Source organism: Hippopotamus amphibius, chromosome 17 (genome assembly GCF_030028045.1).
Source record: "Hippopotamus amphibius kiboko isolate mHipAmp2 chromosome 17, mHipAmp2.hap2, whole genome shotgun sequence".
Classification (NCBI taxonomy): Eukaryota; Metazoa; Chordata; class Mammalia; order Artiodactyla; family Hippopotamidae; genus Hippopotamus; species Hippopotamus amphibius.
This window is the reverse complement of record NC_080202.1, coordinates 1,498,302-1,508,272: the sequence shown is the minus strand read 5'-3', so window position 1 is coordinate 1,508,272 and position 9,971 is coordinate 1,498,302. Positions and strand designations below refer to the sequence as shown.

The 9,971-nt window shown below is 65.2% G+C and overlaps 2 protein-coding genes across 5 annotated transcripts; one reads left to right on the top strand and one right to left on the bottom strand.

Moving 5' to 3' along the window:
* MFAP4 (microfibril associated protein 4) lies at nt 1-2,717 on the top strand. The gene is made up of 6 exons (XM_057715353.1): nt 1-117; nt 357-429; nt 624-778; nt 1,229-1,325; nt 1,402-1,584; nt 1,759-2,717. Exons 1-6 carry the CDS (start codon nt 112-114, stop codon nt 2,004-2,006), a joined length of 762 nt encoding a protein of 253 aa, XP_057571336.1. The 5' UTR covers nt 1-111; the 3' UTR covers nt 2,007-2,717.
* A 189-nt stretch (nt 2,718-2,906) lies between these two features.
* Nucleotides 2,907-9,678, bottom strand: MAPK7 (mitogen-activated protein kinase 7). 4 transcript variants are annotated; one of them, XM_057715343.1, is made up of 6 exons: nt 6,985-7,237; nt 6,255-6,420; nt 4,534-5,612; nt 3,857-4,437; nt 3,390-3,523; nt 2,907-3,302 (listed from the first exon to the last, which is right to left on the bottom strand). In XM_057715343.1, the coding sequence occupies exons 1-6, from the start codon at nt 7,214-7,216 to the stop codon at nt 3,149-3,151; spliced, it is 2,346 nt and encodes a 781-aa protein (XP_057571326.1). In that variant the 5' UTR covers nt 7,217-7,237; the 3' UTR covers nt 2,907-3,148. The 4 variants fall into 4 exon arrangements, with proteins under 4 accessions (XP_057571326.1, XP_057571328.1, XP_057571325.1 ...); XM_057715345.1 differs by lacking the exon at nt 6,985-7,237 and adding an exon at nt 9,542-9,678 and having other exon boundaries at nt 3,390-4,437; XM_057715342.1 differs by having other exon boundaries at nt 3,390-4,437.
* Between the last annotated feature and the right edge of the window lie 293 nt (nt 9,679-9,971).

The following is a 9,971-nucleotide window of genomic DNA, read 5'->3' as shown; positions in this document are numbered from 1 at the left end:
GGGGCGGGGCCGGGGCGGCTGGCCGGGGCCCAGCACATAACTCTGTGCGGCGCAGTCTGGGGCGCAGTCTGGGGCAGCAGACGCCCAGCCGCGCGCAGCCCTGCTGGCAGCATGAAGGTATCAGGCCGGGGCGGGGGCCTCACGGCCTCGGGGGACCGAGCCCACCCTGGGGAGAGGGCCCTTGCCAGACGGGGAGCTGCGAAGCGACGGGGGTGCTCTCTAGCCTATCCTGGGGCGGGGGGGGGGGGACAGACGGGCAGACCGGGGCTCCTGGCAAGGCTGGCTCGTGTGACGGGCGGCCACAGCGGCGGCGGGGGCTCCGGGGCCGGCGGGTGACCCTGTTCTCCTGTCGCTAGGCCCTCCCGGCCCTGCTGCTGCTCCTCTGTGCGGGCCCCTGCGCCCCCCAGGTCCTGGGGATCCGGGGAGATGGTAAGCTGCCGTGCCCCCAGGGCCCCCGGGCGGGGCGCGGGGCTGTCCTGAGCATCTCGGCTGGGGCCCCAGGCCAGCGCCTGTAGGACAGGGCGGGTGGGCCAGACCGCCCCCAGCTCGGGGAGGAAGACCACCTGGGGCGTGCGGAGGTGTCCGGTGCGCCTCAGGCCCCTTCTCCTCACCCCTGCCCGCAGCCCTGGATAAGTGGTGCCTGCAGCAGCCCCTGGACTGTGACGACATCTACACCCAGGGCTACCAGACGGACGGCGTGTACCTCATCTACCCCTCGGGCCCCAGCGTGCCCGTGCCCGTCTTCTGTGACATGACCACCGAGGGTGGAAAGTGGACGGTGAGTGGGGGGGGGGGGGGGAGGCACGGAGGCCAAGCCGCACCGCTGAGGCTGCGCCTCCGTCTCTAAAGCGGGGCAGTCCTCACAGCACAGCTTGTGAGCCGCTGCCACCCCTGAATCCTAGGTGCTTAAGGTAGACTAGGACCTGTAATTCTCACGATACTCCTGGGAGCAAGGTACCCTTTACAAATAAGAAACTGAAGCCCAGAGAAGTACAGTCACTTGCCCAAGGTCACACAGCTGGTGCAGGACTCAACCCCAGGTGCCTGAACTCCAGAACGCCCCTTCACCTCTACCTGCTCTCAGCAGCTGCTCCCTGAGGGGTCTGGGGCCAGCTCCTGCCTTGTCCTGGCCCCCAGCTCGGTCCTTTCACAAACCACCTCGGCCTCACAGGGGCCATGTCCAGCTGGAGCCCCTGCCCCCGCCCCTCAAGCGTCCTCTCTGCTCCAGGTTTTCCAGAAGAGATTCAATGGCTCGGTGAGCTTCTTCCGGGGCTGGAACGACTACAAGCTGGGCTTTGGCCGTGCCGACGGGGAGTACTGGCTTGGTAAGGAGGGGCCCGGCGGACTGGGGGCCCCCAGAACTGGGTTCCCGCTGACCGGCACCCCTCCTGCCCCTCCCAGGGCTACAGAACCTGCACCTCCTGACGTTGAAGCAGAAGTATGAGCTGCGGGTGGACCTGGAGGACTTTGAGAACAACACAGCCTTTGCCAAGTACACCGAATTCTCCATCTCCCCCAACGCGGTCAGCGCCGAGGAGGACGGCTACAGCCTCTACGTGTCAGGCTTCGAGGACGGCGGGGCAGGTATCCCCTCCCGCCAGCTGCGGAGGGGCTGTGGCGGGAGGCAGGGCCACTCCCGCGTCCAGGCGGGCCCTGCGAGCCGCAGGAGCACAGCTATCCTGCGTCTGGCTCGGGAGGGGCCCTGTCCCCAGCCTGCCCCCTGACCTCAGCAGCCCCCCACCCCCTCCCCTCCGCCAGGCGACTCCTTGACCTACCACAGCGGCCAGAAGTTCTCCACCTTCGACCGGGACCAGGACCTCTTCGTGCAGAACTGCGCGGCCCTCTCGTCCGGCGCCTTCTGGTTCCGCAGCTGCCACTTCGCCAACCTCAATGGCTTCTACCTGGGCGGCTCTCACCTCTCCTATGCGAACGGCATCAACTGGGCCCAGTGGAAGGGCTTCTACTACTCCCTCAAGCGCACCGAGATGAAGATCCGCCGGGCCTGAGGGGCTGGCCCCCGCCTGGCGGCCCTGCTGCCCCCCTGTGCAGCCCTGCCTGCCCCCAGCCCCGACCTGACCCGACAGCTCTGCTGCTCTCGGTACCCGCCTCTCCCAGGGGCCCCTGTGACTCCAGCCCGACCGTCCCCGTCACGCCCGTGCCGTCCACCTCTTGGCCAGGCCTCTGCTCCCCTCCCCCTGGGCTACACTGCCGACAGCTTCCCAGACCTCCAAGAGGCACCACGGCTCTGCTTGGACTCGGACCCTGTCCCGAAGGCTGTGGGCCTGTGTCCCACCCTAGCAGCTTCCTGACTGCGGCCTCCGCCGGGGCCCCCGCGCCTGTGAGACCGGCGGCACAGTCTGACCACGCACAGCACGCGCCAGGCCACCTGCGTGTGGCTGTCCCCGCCACGCCCAGTGGTTCCGCCACCGGCAGAGAACCTCCCAACACCTATCCCCCAGGGGCGAGCGCTGCGGGCCCCCAGCCCCGTCTCACTCGCGCGCTCAGCCTCCCAGGCACCCGGAGCTCAACACCCAAACTGTATCTCACGCGCGCTGCCGCAAGCCGCCCTAGAACAGCCACAGCCAAGGTCGGCACAGGCGTGAGGTCCCCCCACCTGCCCCGGGGGTGAGTTTGCCCACAGGAGGGGGCACAGGACGACCCCTGTGGGGCTGGGAGCAGGTGGGGAGTGGAGGTCTCAATAAACCTCAGGACCTGCATGAAGGGGTCTTGCTGTCGTGCACACACACGTGTCCCTGTGGCCCCCAAACGCGGGAGACCCCGCCGACAGTGCCCTGACCCCGCCGACAGTGCCCTGCCCTCGCCTCCAAACACACGCCCTGGAGACACGAACTTAAGGGAACCTTATATTTCACAGGCTTCACTTGGATGGCAAAATAACTATGTGGTAATAATAACAATACAATAATAATAATAAAAATACTGAACAAGATCGCCCAGGAGGCAAGGTCCCCTCCTGCCACGGCTCGTGGTGGCTCAGGTGGCTGCTTAAGGTCGCAGGTGGGTCTGAGATGAACCTGCAGAATCATCCGCACTGAGCGTCCCCCGCCGGGCCCAGGGCTGCAGCGCTCAGGACGGTCCTGCGGGTCGCGGAGCTGTCGCCCCGGCAGCAAGGCACGGGCGGCGGGCCTCAGGGCTGCTGGAGGTCCGGCAGGTCCGCCAGCAGCATGGGGGAGTCCAGCTGGATCTCGCGCTGCAGGGACTCGATGTCGGCGGGCTTGATGCCATGGCCCTCGAGCCAGTCCGCCAGCAGGGAGGCTGAGAGCGAGGCCGAGTCGGCCTGGCTGCGGGCGGGGAGGGGAGAGGGGGTAAGCGGCCCCTCCTGCACTGGGATCCCCTACCCACAGCCCCGGCCCCAACCCGGCCCGTACCCGTCCTGTGGCCCGTCAGCCACGCCCATGTCGAAAGACTGGTTTAGGAATTCCTCCAGGTCAAAGCCGACACCGTAGCCAGCCCCACTGCCCTTCGGGGTGCCCGAGAACACGGGGGGCAAGGGGTCCTCCACCTGCAGGGGACGATGGCAGCTTACAACACAGGCGCCACCAAGCGCCGACGGAGGTCCGCAGGGCAGCCCACCCGGATGCGGCCTGCGCGTGGGCCCAGACGCCTGCGCTGACAGCAGCAGCCCCGACAGCCCTGACTGCGGGCTGGGTCTCGTCAGCGTTCTGCTCTTTCTGCGAGCGGGCGGGGGCCGCGTAGGAGAGCTCGAGCCCCGCCTGCCGCTCAGCTCTCGTGGGACGAGGACACGGCACAGCCTCCCCCGCCCCCAGTGACGTCGCAAGCCCACTTCCCCTGGGTTCAGGTCCAGGCGCCCCCACGAGCAGGCCCCTCCCCTCACCTGGGACTTGGACAGCTGCTGGGTCACCAGGGTGACGTCGGGTGACTCTGAGGTGGAGGGCTGAGGGGCCGCCCCGGGGTCTGGAGGGGGTGGGCCAGAGGGGAAGAACGGGAGAACACTTGGGGCGCTGGGGCCGGGGGGCCCGGCGGTGGGTACCAGCGGCCGGGGGGCCAGGAGGCCGGAGGCGGCGGTGGTCTGGGGTGCAGCGGGTGCGGGCGCAGGGGCTGGGCGGGCGGGCCGCGGCGGGGGGCCAGCAGGCCGGGCCGCAGGGCCTGCGGGCGGGCTGGGGGGCCGGGCAGGGGGCGGCGGGGGCACGGGGGCCGGCGGCCGCGCCATGCGGGTCCAGCGCTCCAGCAGGCTGCGGTCGTTGTCGCTGAGCACCAGCCCCGCCAGGGGGTCCGCGGAGGGGCCCCCGGAGGCGCCGGCCCCACGCTCCTTGCGCTCCCGCTCCTGCCGCCGCTTCTCCCGCTCCTTGGCGCGCTCCTGCCGGCGCCGCCGCTTCTCCTCCCGCTCCCGCTGGCGCTCCTGGGCGGTCACCGGCTTCCGAGGCTCAGGAGCTTCCAGGGGGGCGCTGGGGCCGTCTGCGGGGAGGATGGGCAGGGGAAGGTAAGAGCCTGTCCAGGCTGGGGCCCCCCTCTGCCCCCGCTCCCTGGCCAGCCGCTGCCTCCGCCAGGCACCTCGGAGCCGGCTCCGCAAGGACTTGAGCAGGGCGGCCTTGAGGGCGGCCTTGGTGTTGTCCGAGATGGCTCCCTCCCTCTTCGGAGGCGCGGGCTCACTGGCCGGCAGGGGCGGCTGCAGGGTCAGATCGATGGTGTCGGGCGCGGGGCCAGGGCCTGGCGGTGGGGCCGGCGGGGGGGACTCCATGGCACAATCCCCGCTGGGAGCCCAGGGACTGGGCATCTCGACGTCGGGGCAGCCGGGCTCACTGGCCACAGGCTGCAGGGAAGGCTGGAAGCGGATCTGCTGGCGGATGCCCTCGCGCCGTGCATGGAAGTCCTCGATCTCGGCCACGATGGCCTCCTTAATGCGCTCCCGAGTGAGGGCTTCGCGGTCAAAGGCAAAGTCGAACGGTGGGGCACAGTCAGGCTCGTCATCGGGGTCGTGGTACTTGGCCAGGAAGGGGTGGCGAAGGGCGGCAGCCGCTGAGATGCGGGCACTGGGCTCGAAACGCAACATGCGCCCCAGCAGGGAGAGGGCCTGGCGGTCGGCGCCGGGGTACACGGTCTCCCAGGGCACAGGCTGGCGCGGCGGCAGGCTCTGGATGTAGGCCCGCACCCGCTCAGCCCCCACGGCCTGAATCACGGCCGGCGACGGGGTGCCCAGCAGCGTCATGATCAGCTGCAGCTGGTGCACGTAGTTTTTGCCCGGGAAGAGCTGGCGCCGGGCTAGCATCTCCCCGAAGATGCAGCCCACAGACCACAGGTCGATCGCCTGCGTGTACTCGTGCAGCGAGAGCATGAGCTCGGGGGCGCGGTACCAGCGCGTGGCCACGTACTCGGTCATGAAGTACTGGTGCTCGGCAGGCGAGGTGCACAGGCCGCGAGCCATGCCGAAGTCCCCGATCTTGAGCTCGCAGTTCTCGTTCACCAGCAGGTTGGACGGCTTGAGGTCACGGTGGATGACCTGCGCCGAGTGCATGTACTTGAGGCCCCGCAGCAGCTGGTACAGGAAGTAGCGCACGTGCTCCAGCGTCAGCGGCTGCGAGGAGTGGATGATCTGGTGCAGGTCACTCTCCATCAGGTCCAGGACCACGTAGCTGAGAGGCAGGGGAGACAGGCAGGGGCTGTCTCACCCACCCTCCGGCCCCATCCTCACCACACCCTTCCCCCTCCACACCCTCCCTCTGCAGCCTCACTCTCAGACTCTACGGGGGCCTTCCACAGGGTATGAAGATTCTATGGATTCTCTACAATTTTTCCACGAACTTAAGTGAAGTGCAACCTCTTTTCTCTCCAATCTAGTTTCACCATCAGAGAAAACGTGGGGTTGGACTAAACCAGGCTGGCCAAGGGGTTTAGTTCAGCAGCTCTCTTCATTGTTTGGTAGTGGCTGATGAAAGACTGAAGAAAACTGCAAAGCCTTCTCCATTTTCTGTAGGACAGTGTTCTGTGACTGATTAGTGATGGCTGCTATGGGAGTAGGAAGGCAAAGACAAAGAATGAATGTCCTACGTTTACCAGGCTATATACTCAGATCCTATAAAACTGTTTCTTCTGCACTCTTCTCAAGGAATCACAGGTATCCTTGGCAAAGCTCTAAAGGAGCCCTGTTTCTGGAACTGTGGGAATTCTCCGAGCCTGCCCTACGTTAGGTTCACCTACCCTTCCAGAACTTCAGCAATATGGCCCCAGACTTCAGAAAAAGTCCCAACTCGGCCTCCCTCTCCATCCTCGCTTACACAGATTTGAACTCTCCATAGGGCACAGTGGGCCTCAGAATGTCCTTGATGGCGATGATGTTGTCGTGCTTGAAGTGTTTGAGGATTTTCAGCTCCCTGAGGGTCCTCTTGGCATTGGTCACCACGTCAAAAGCGTTAGGGATCTTCTTAATGGCTACCTGCTGGCCTGGGCAACAGGGGAAAAGCAGATGTCCCAAGGTACCTCGCTTGGCCGCAGAGCAGCACAAGGCCCCTTTCAACACCTTCCTTTGAGGATGCAAACGACAGCAGCCACCACATACAGAGTACCCACTACGTGCCAGGCTCTGTACTAAGCACAGCCATACCTCGTCAGATTCCCTTTCGCCTCCCTCCCGAGGCAGGTGCTCGGCAGCGGTGTAGACTCTCAGGCCTGTGCTCACTCTAGCTCCCTACATGCTGCATCCCAGACCTCCCCCATCCCACCCCCAGCCCCGTGCGCAGTCTCTGGCTCCAGAACACACTCTGGGGAACCTCCATCCGCGTCCAACCCGGACTGTCACCTAAGGAGGACGTGGGCTCACGTGCTAGCAAAGCCACCAGTCGCAGAGGCCCGGGTCCAACGCAGAGGCTGGCCCCGACCCGCACCTGCCGACCTGACCCGGACGTCCCCCCGCCCCGCTCGGCCGCGCTGCCGGCTGCCTGGGACGCGGCGGCCTCACCCCCCGGGACCCGGGCTCCACACGTGCGAGCGGCCGGGCAGGTCGCTCACCGGTGAGGCGGCGGCGCGCGGAGGACACCACCCCGTAGGCCCCGTTGCCGATGGTCTCGATGATCTCGTACTCGTCCCCGACGTCGAAGGTCACGTCGAAGGAGCGCGCCTTCAGCAGCGCCAGGTTCTTGGCGGCCACTGAGGCGGCGGGGCCGGCGGGTTCCGCCTTGGCCGACCCGGGGGGCTCCGCGGAGCCGTCCTCGCCGTCGTCCTCCTTCAGGGGCTCGGCCATGGCGTCCGCGTGCACACGCGGGCGAGGAGGCGCCCGGCCCCGGGCTCGGCGGCCCCCCGGAGCCTCAGGCCCGCGCGGGACGCAGGGTGGGCGGCGGGGGGGCGCCGCGAGGCGCGGTCCAGGAAGAAAGCGAGGGGCGGGGCGCCCGCGCTCCTCGGCCCGCGCTCGGCGGACGGCGCCTCTCCCCGACGCCGCCCGGGCCCTCCGAGGGGCCGGCCCCCCACCTCGCCGGCGTCCCTGGCGTCCAGTCCCCGGGTCGGGGTGGGGGGTGGGACCCGAAGACCCGCTCGCTCCCTGGACCGGGTCGCCGCCGCCGCCGCCACCACCTCAGCGGCGCGCTCTACCCCGCCGGTCTCCCGCCCCGCCCCCCAAGACCACGCCTCCGCAGCCTCTGGCCAGTCCCTGGACGGCCTCTGCGGAGGGGCCCACCCCTTCCACGAGCTGCGTCCAATCCGCGCCCACCTGCCGATGCAGCCACGCCCCCACCCGCGCCCGCGCCGCTGTCCAGTCTCCCGGCGGGAACCGCCCAACCCGCGCTCGGCGCTGCGCAGGGCCGCTGCGGCCCGCTGTCGCGCTTGCACGCATGCGCGCTGGCAGCCCCGGGCGCCGCGAGACTGGCAGGCGCCGCCCCCTGCGTGCCTGCGCGCGCGTCCGCTCGGAGCGGTCAGGCCTCCTCGGGTCGGCTGAAGGGAGCTCGATGGGCTGAGGTGACCGGCTGTCCCCTTGGCGGCCGCGTCACGCAGTCCCCCTCTCTTAGGCCCCACTTCTCGTATCAGCCCCTGTCGCCCCGACTACTGCGTCCCCCGTTTCCCCGATGGGCGCCGCTTGGGAGCGCGTCCTCCCCGGTGGACGAGGCGCCGTCACGGCCGACCACGGAGGTCCGGGTCCTCCGAGTTCTAGAGCGTCGGCCCGAAGCCGCCCCTGGCTTCCGGCGGCGGCTCCTCCCCGCGCAGCTTCCGGCGTCCCGGGGCCTCGGCTGGCGCTTCCGCGGCCTCGGGCGTGAGCCCTCCGCGGGGCGGCTCCGTGCGGCGATTCCCGCGCCGCGGCTGCGGGGCCCCCGGCGGGCTCGGCCGCGTGTCGGCCAGCGACCGCGGAGGGCGGGCCCGGGGCGGGGGGCCGCAGGGGAATTCTGTTTACATCCCCCACCGTCGTGGTTGTTTTCTCCTTAAAACGTTCGTACAGAAAGTTCCGCAGGAGTGTGTCATTCAGTTTCCACAGGCTTAACACCTCAGCGTCTCGAATTCAGATGGAGAAAACAAGCCACAACACGACCAGCCCCGCAGAAGCCCTTTCTCTTTTCTCGTGGTGACAGTTTCTGTTAACTTTTCTTTTTTAAGATTTATTTTATTATTATTTATTCATTGAATTTGTGGCTGCACTGGGTCTTCGTTGCTGCGAGTGGATTTTCTCTAGTTGGGGCGAGCAGGGGCTCTTCTTGGTTGTGCGCGGGCTTCTTATTGCGGTGGCTTCTCTTGTTGCAGAGCACGGGACTCTAGGCGCCCAAGCTTCAGTAGTTGCGGCGTGTGGGCTCGGTAGTTGTGGTTTGCAGGCTCTAGAGCGCAGGCTCAGTAGTTGTGGCACACGGGCTTAGTTGCTTCACGGCTTGTGGGATCTTCCCGGTTCAGGGATGGAACCCGTGTCCCCTGCGTTGGCTGGCAGATTCTTAACCACTGCGCCACCAGGGAAGCCCCTTTCTGTTAACTGTTGTCCACACTTTGTGGAGTTTTTGGTACTGAATTTTAAGAGGTTCACTGAAACCCACAAATTAAGATGGAAAAGCAGGGATTGCATTCTTAAAAACACAACATAAGGGAAAATGTCTGGGAGTATAAGGTCAGCGGATTTACACATGGACAGATCACAGGGGCCTCGAGTCAGCTGAACTATAAATTTGTCTCTGCTTTTCCTGACAGCACAGCAAAAAGCCAAATTCTCTGTTACATGATTTGCCTTGAACATTAAAACACCATATTCACGGGAAGTGGAACTTTTTTGCACTGAGGTCTGAAAATATTTCCTGGATGGCCTTTCCTGAGGTGACACTGTAGACAACCTCCCCTAACTCCGAAATACGTGCGGCATAAGTTCTGCGGTGTCTGTCGGTGAAAAGAGAGGGCGTAAACCAGCAGGAGCCATAAACACGTGTTCCCAGGGGAGCTGACAGCCAGCTCTGTAAGGGTCCGTCTGCTGCAGGGGTGAAGATGGCAGAAGAGACCCACAGACTGTGAACCCTTTAACCACGGCTCTAATGTTTCAGCTAGAATCGCTATGGAAGCTACAGACAGTTCAACTTTCTCTGGCAAAAACCCCCCATTTCTCATTTACCTTTGAATCCACCACGAGCATGAGCTGCTTTACTTCTCCCCCTACTAGGTCCGGACTCTGTCCTGGAAAAGTCATCAATGATCTGACGTCCTGCAGCCTTGCCGCACGAGCTTGCTGCATCTGACACATGGCTCCAAACTCAGATCGGAATACAAAGGGTCGAGTGAACAATCCTGGTCTCACGCCAGGTGGCCAATTTCATAGTTTCCTACTGGAAGTAAGAAGAAACTACATAAATTCAACACAAGCAGATACTAATACACATTCTTACCTGCCTCCCCTTTACTCTACAAAAGGTAAAGTCTCAAAAACCAGAGAGATCTCTCATTGTTTTTAATGACAGCTTTTTTTGAGATACAAGTTGCGTACTGTAGAACACGTATAGTGTACAGTTCAGTACGTGAGTTTAGTTCATTCACAGAGCTGTGCA

Excerpts from the sequence above, each read along its gene's own strand:
- MFAP4 (XM_057715353.1), top strand. Across the intron at positions 430-623 it reads CCTGGGGATCCGGGGAGATG|CCCTGGATAAGTGGTGCCTG; the intron begins GTAAGCTGCCGT and ends CCCTGCCCGCAG. Across the intron at positions 779-1,228 it reads CCGAGGGTGGAAAGTGGACG|GTTTTCCAGAAGAGATTCAA; the intron begins GTGAGTGGGGGG and ends TCTCTGCTCCAG.
- MAPK7 (XM_057715342.1), bottom strand. The coding sequence starts at position 7,216 with ATGGCCGAGCCCCTGAAGGAGGACGACGGCGAGGACGGCTCCGCGGAG. Across the intron at positions 5,613-6,254 it reads TATGGAGAGTTCAAATCTGT|CTACGTGGTCCTGGACCTGA; the intron begins GTAAGCGAGGAT and ends CCTGCCTCTCAG. Across the intron at positions 3,303-3,389 it reads GCTGACGGGCCACAGGACGG|CCAGGCCGACTCGGCCTCGC; the intron begins GTACGGGCCGGG and ends CCCCGCCCGCAG.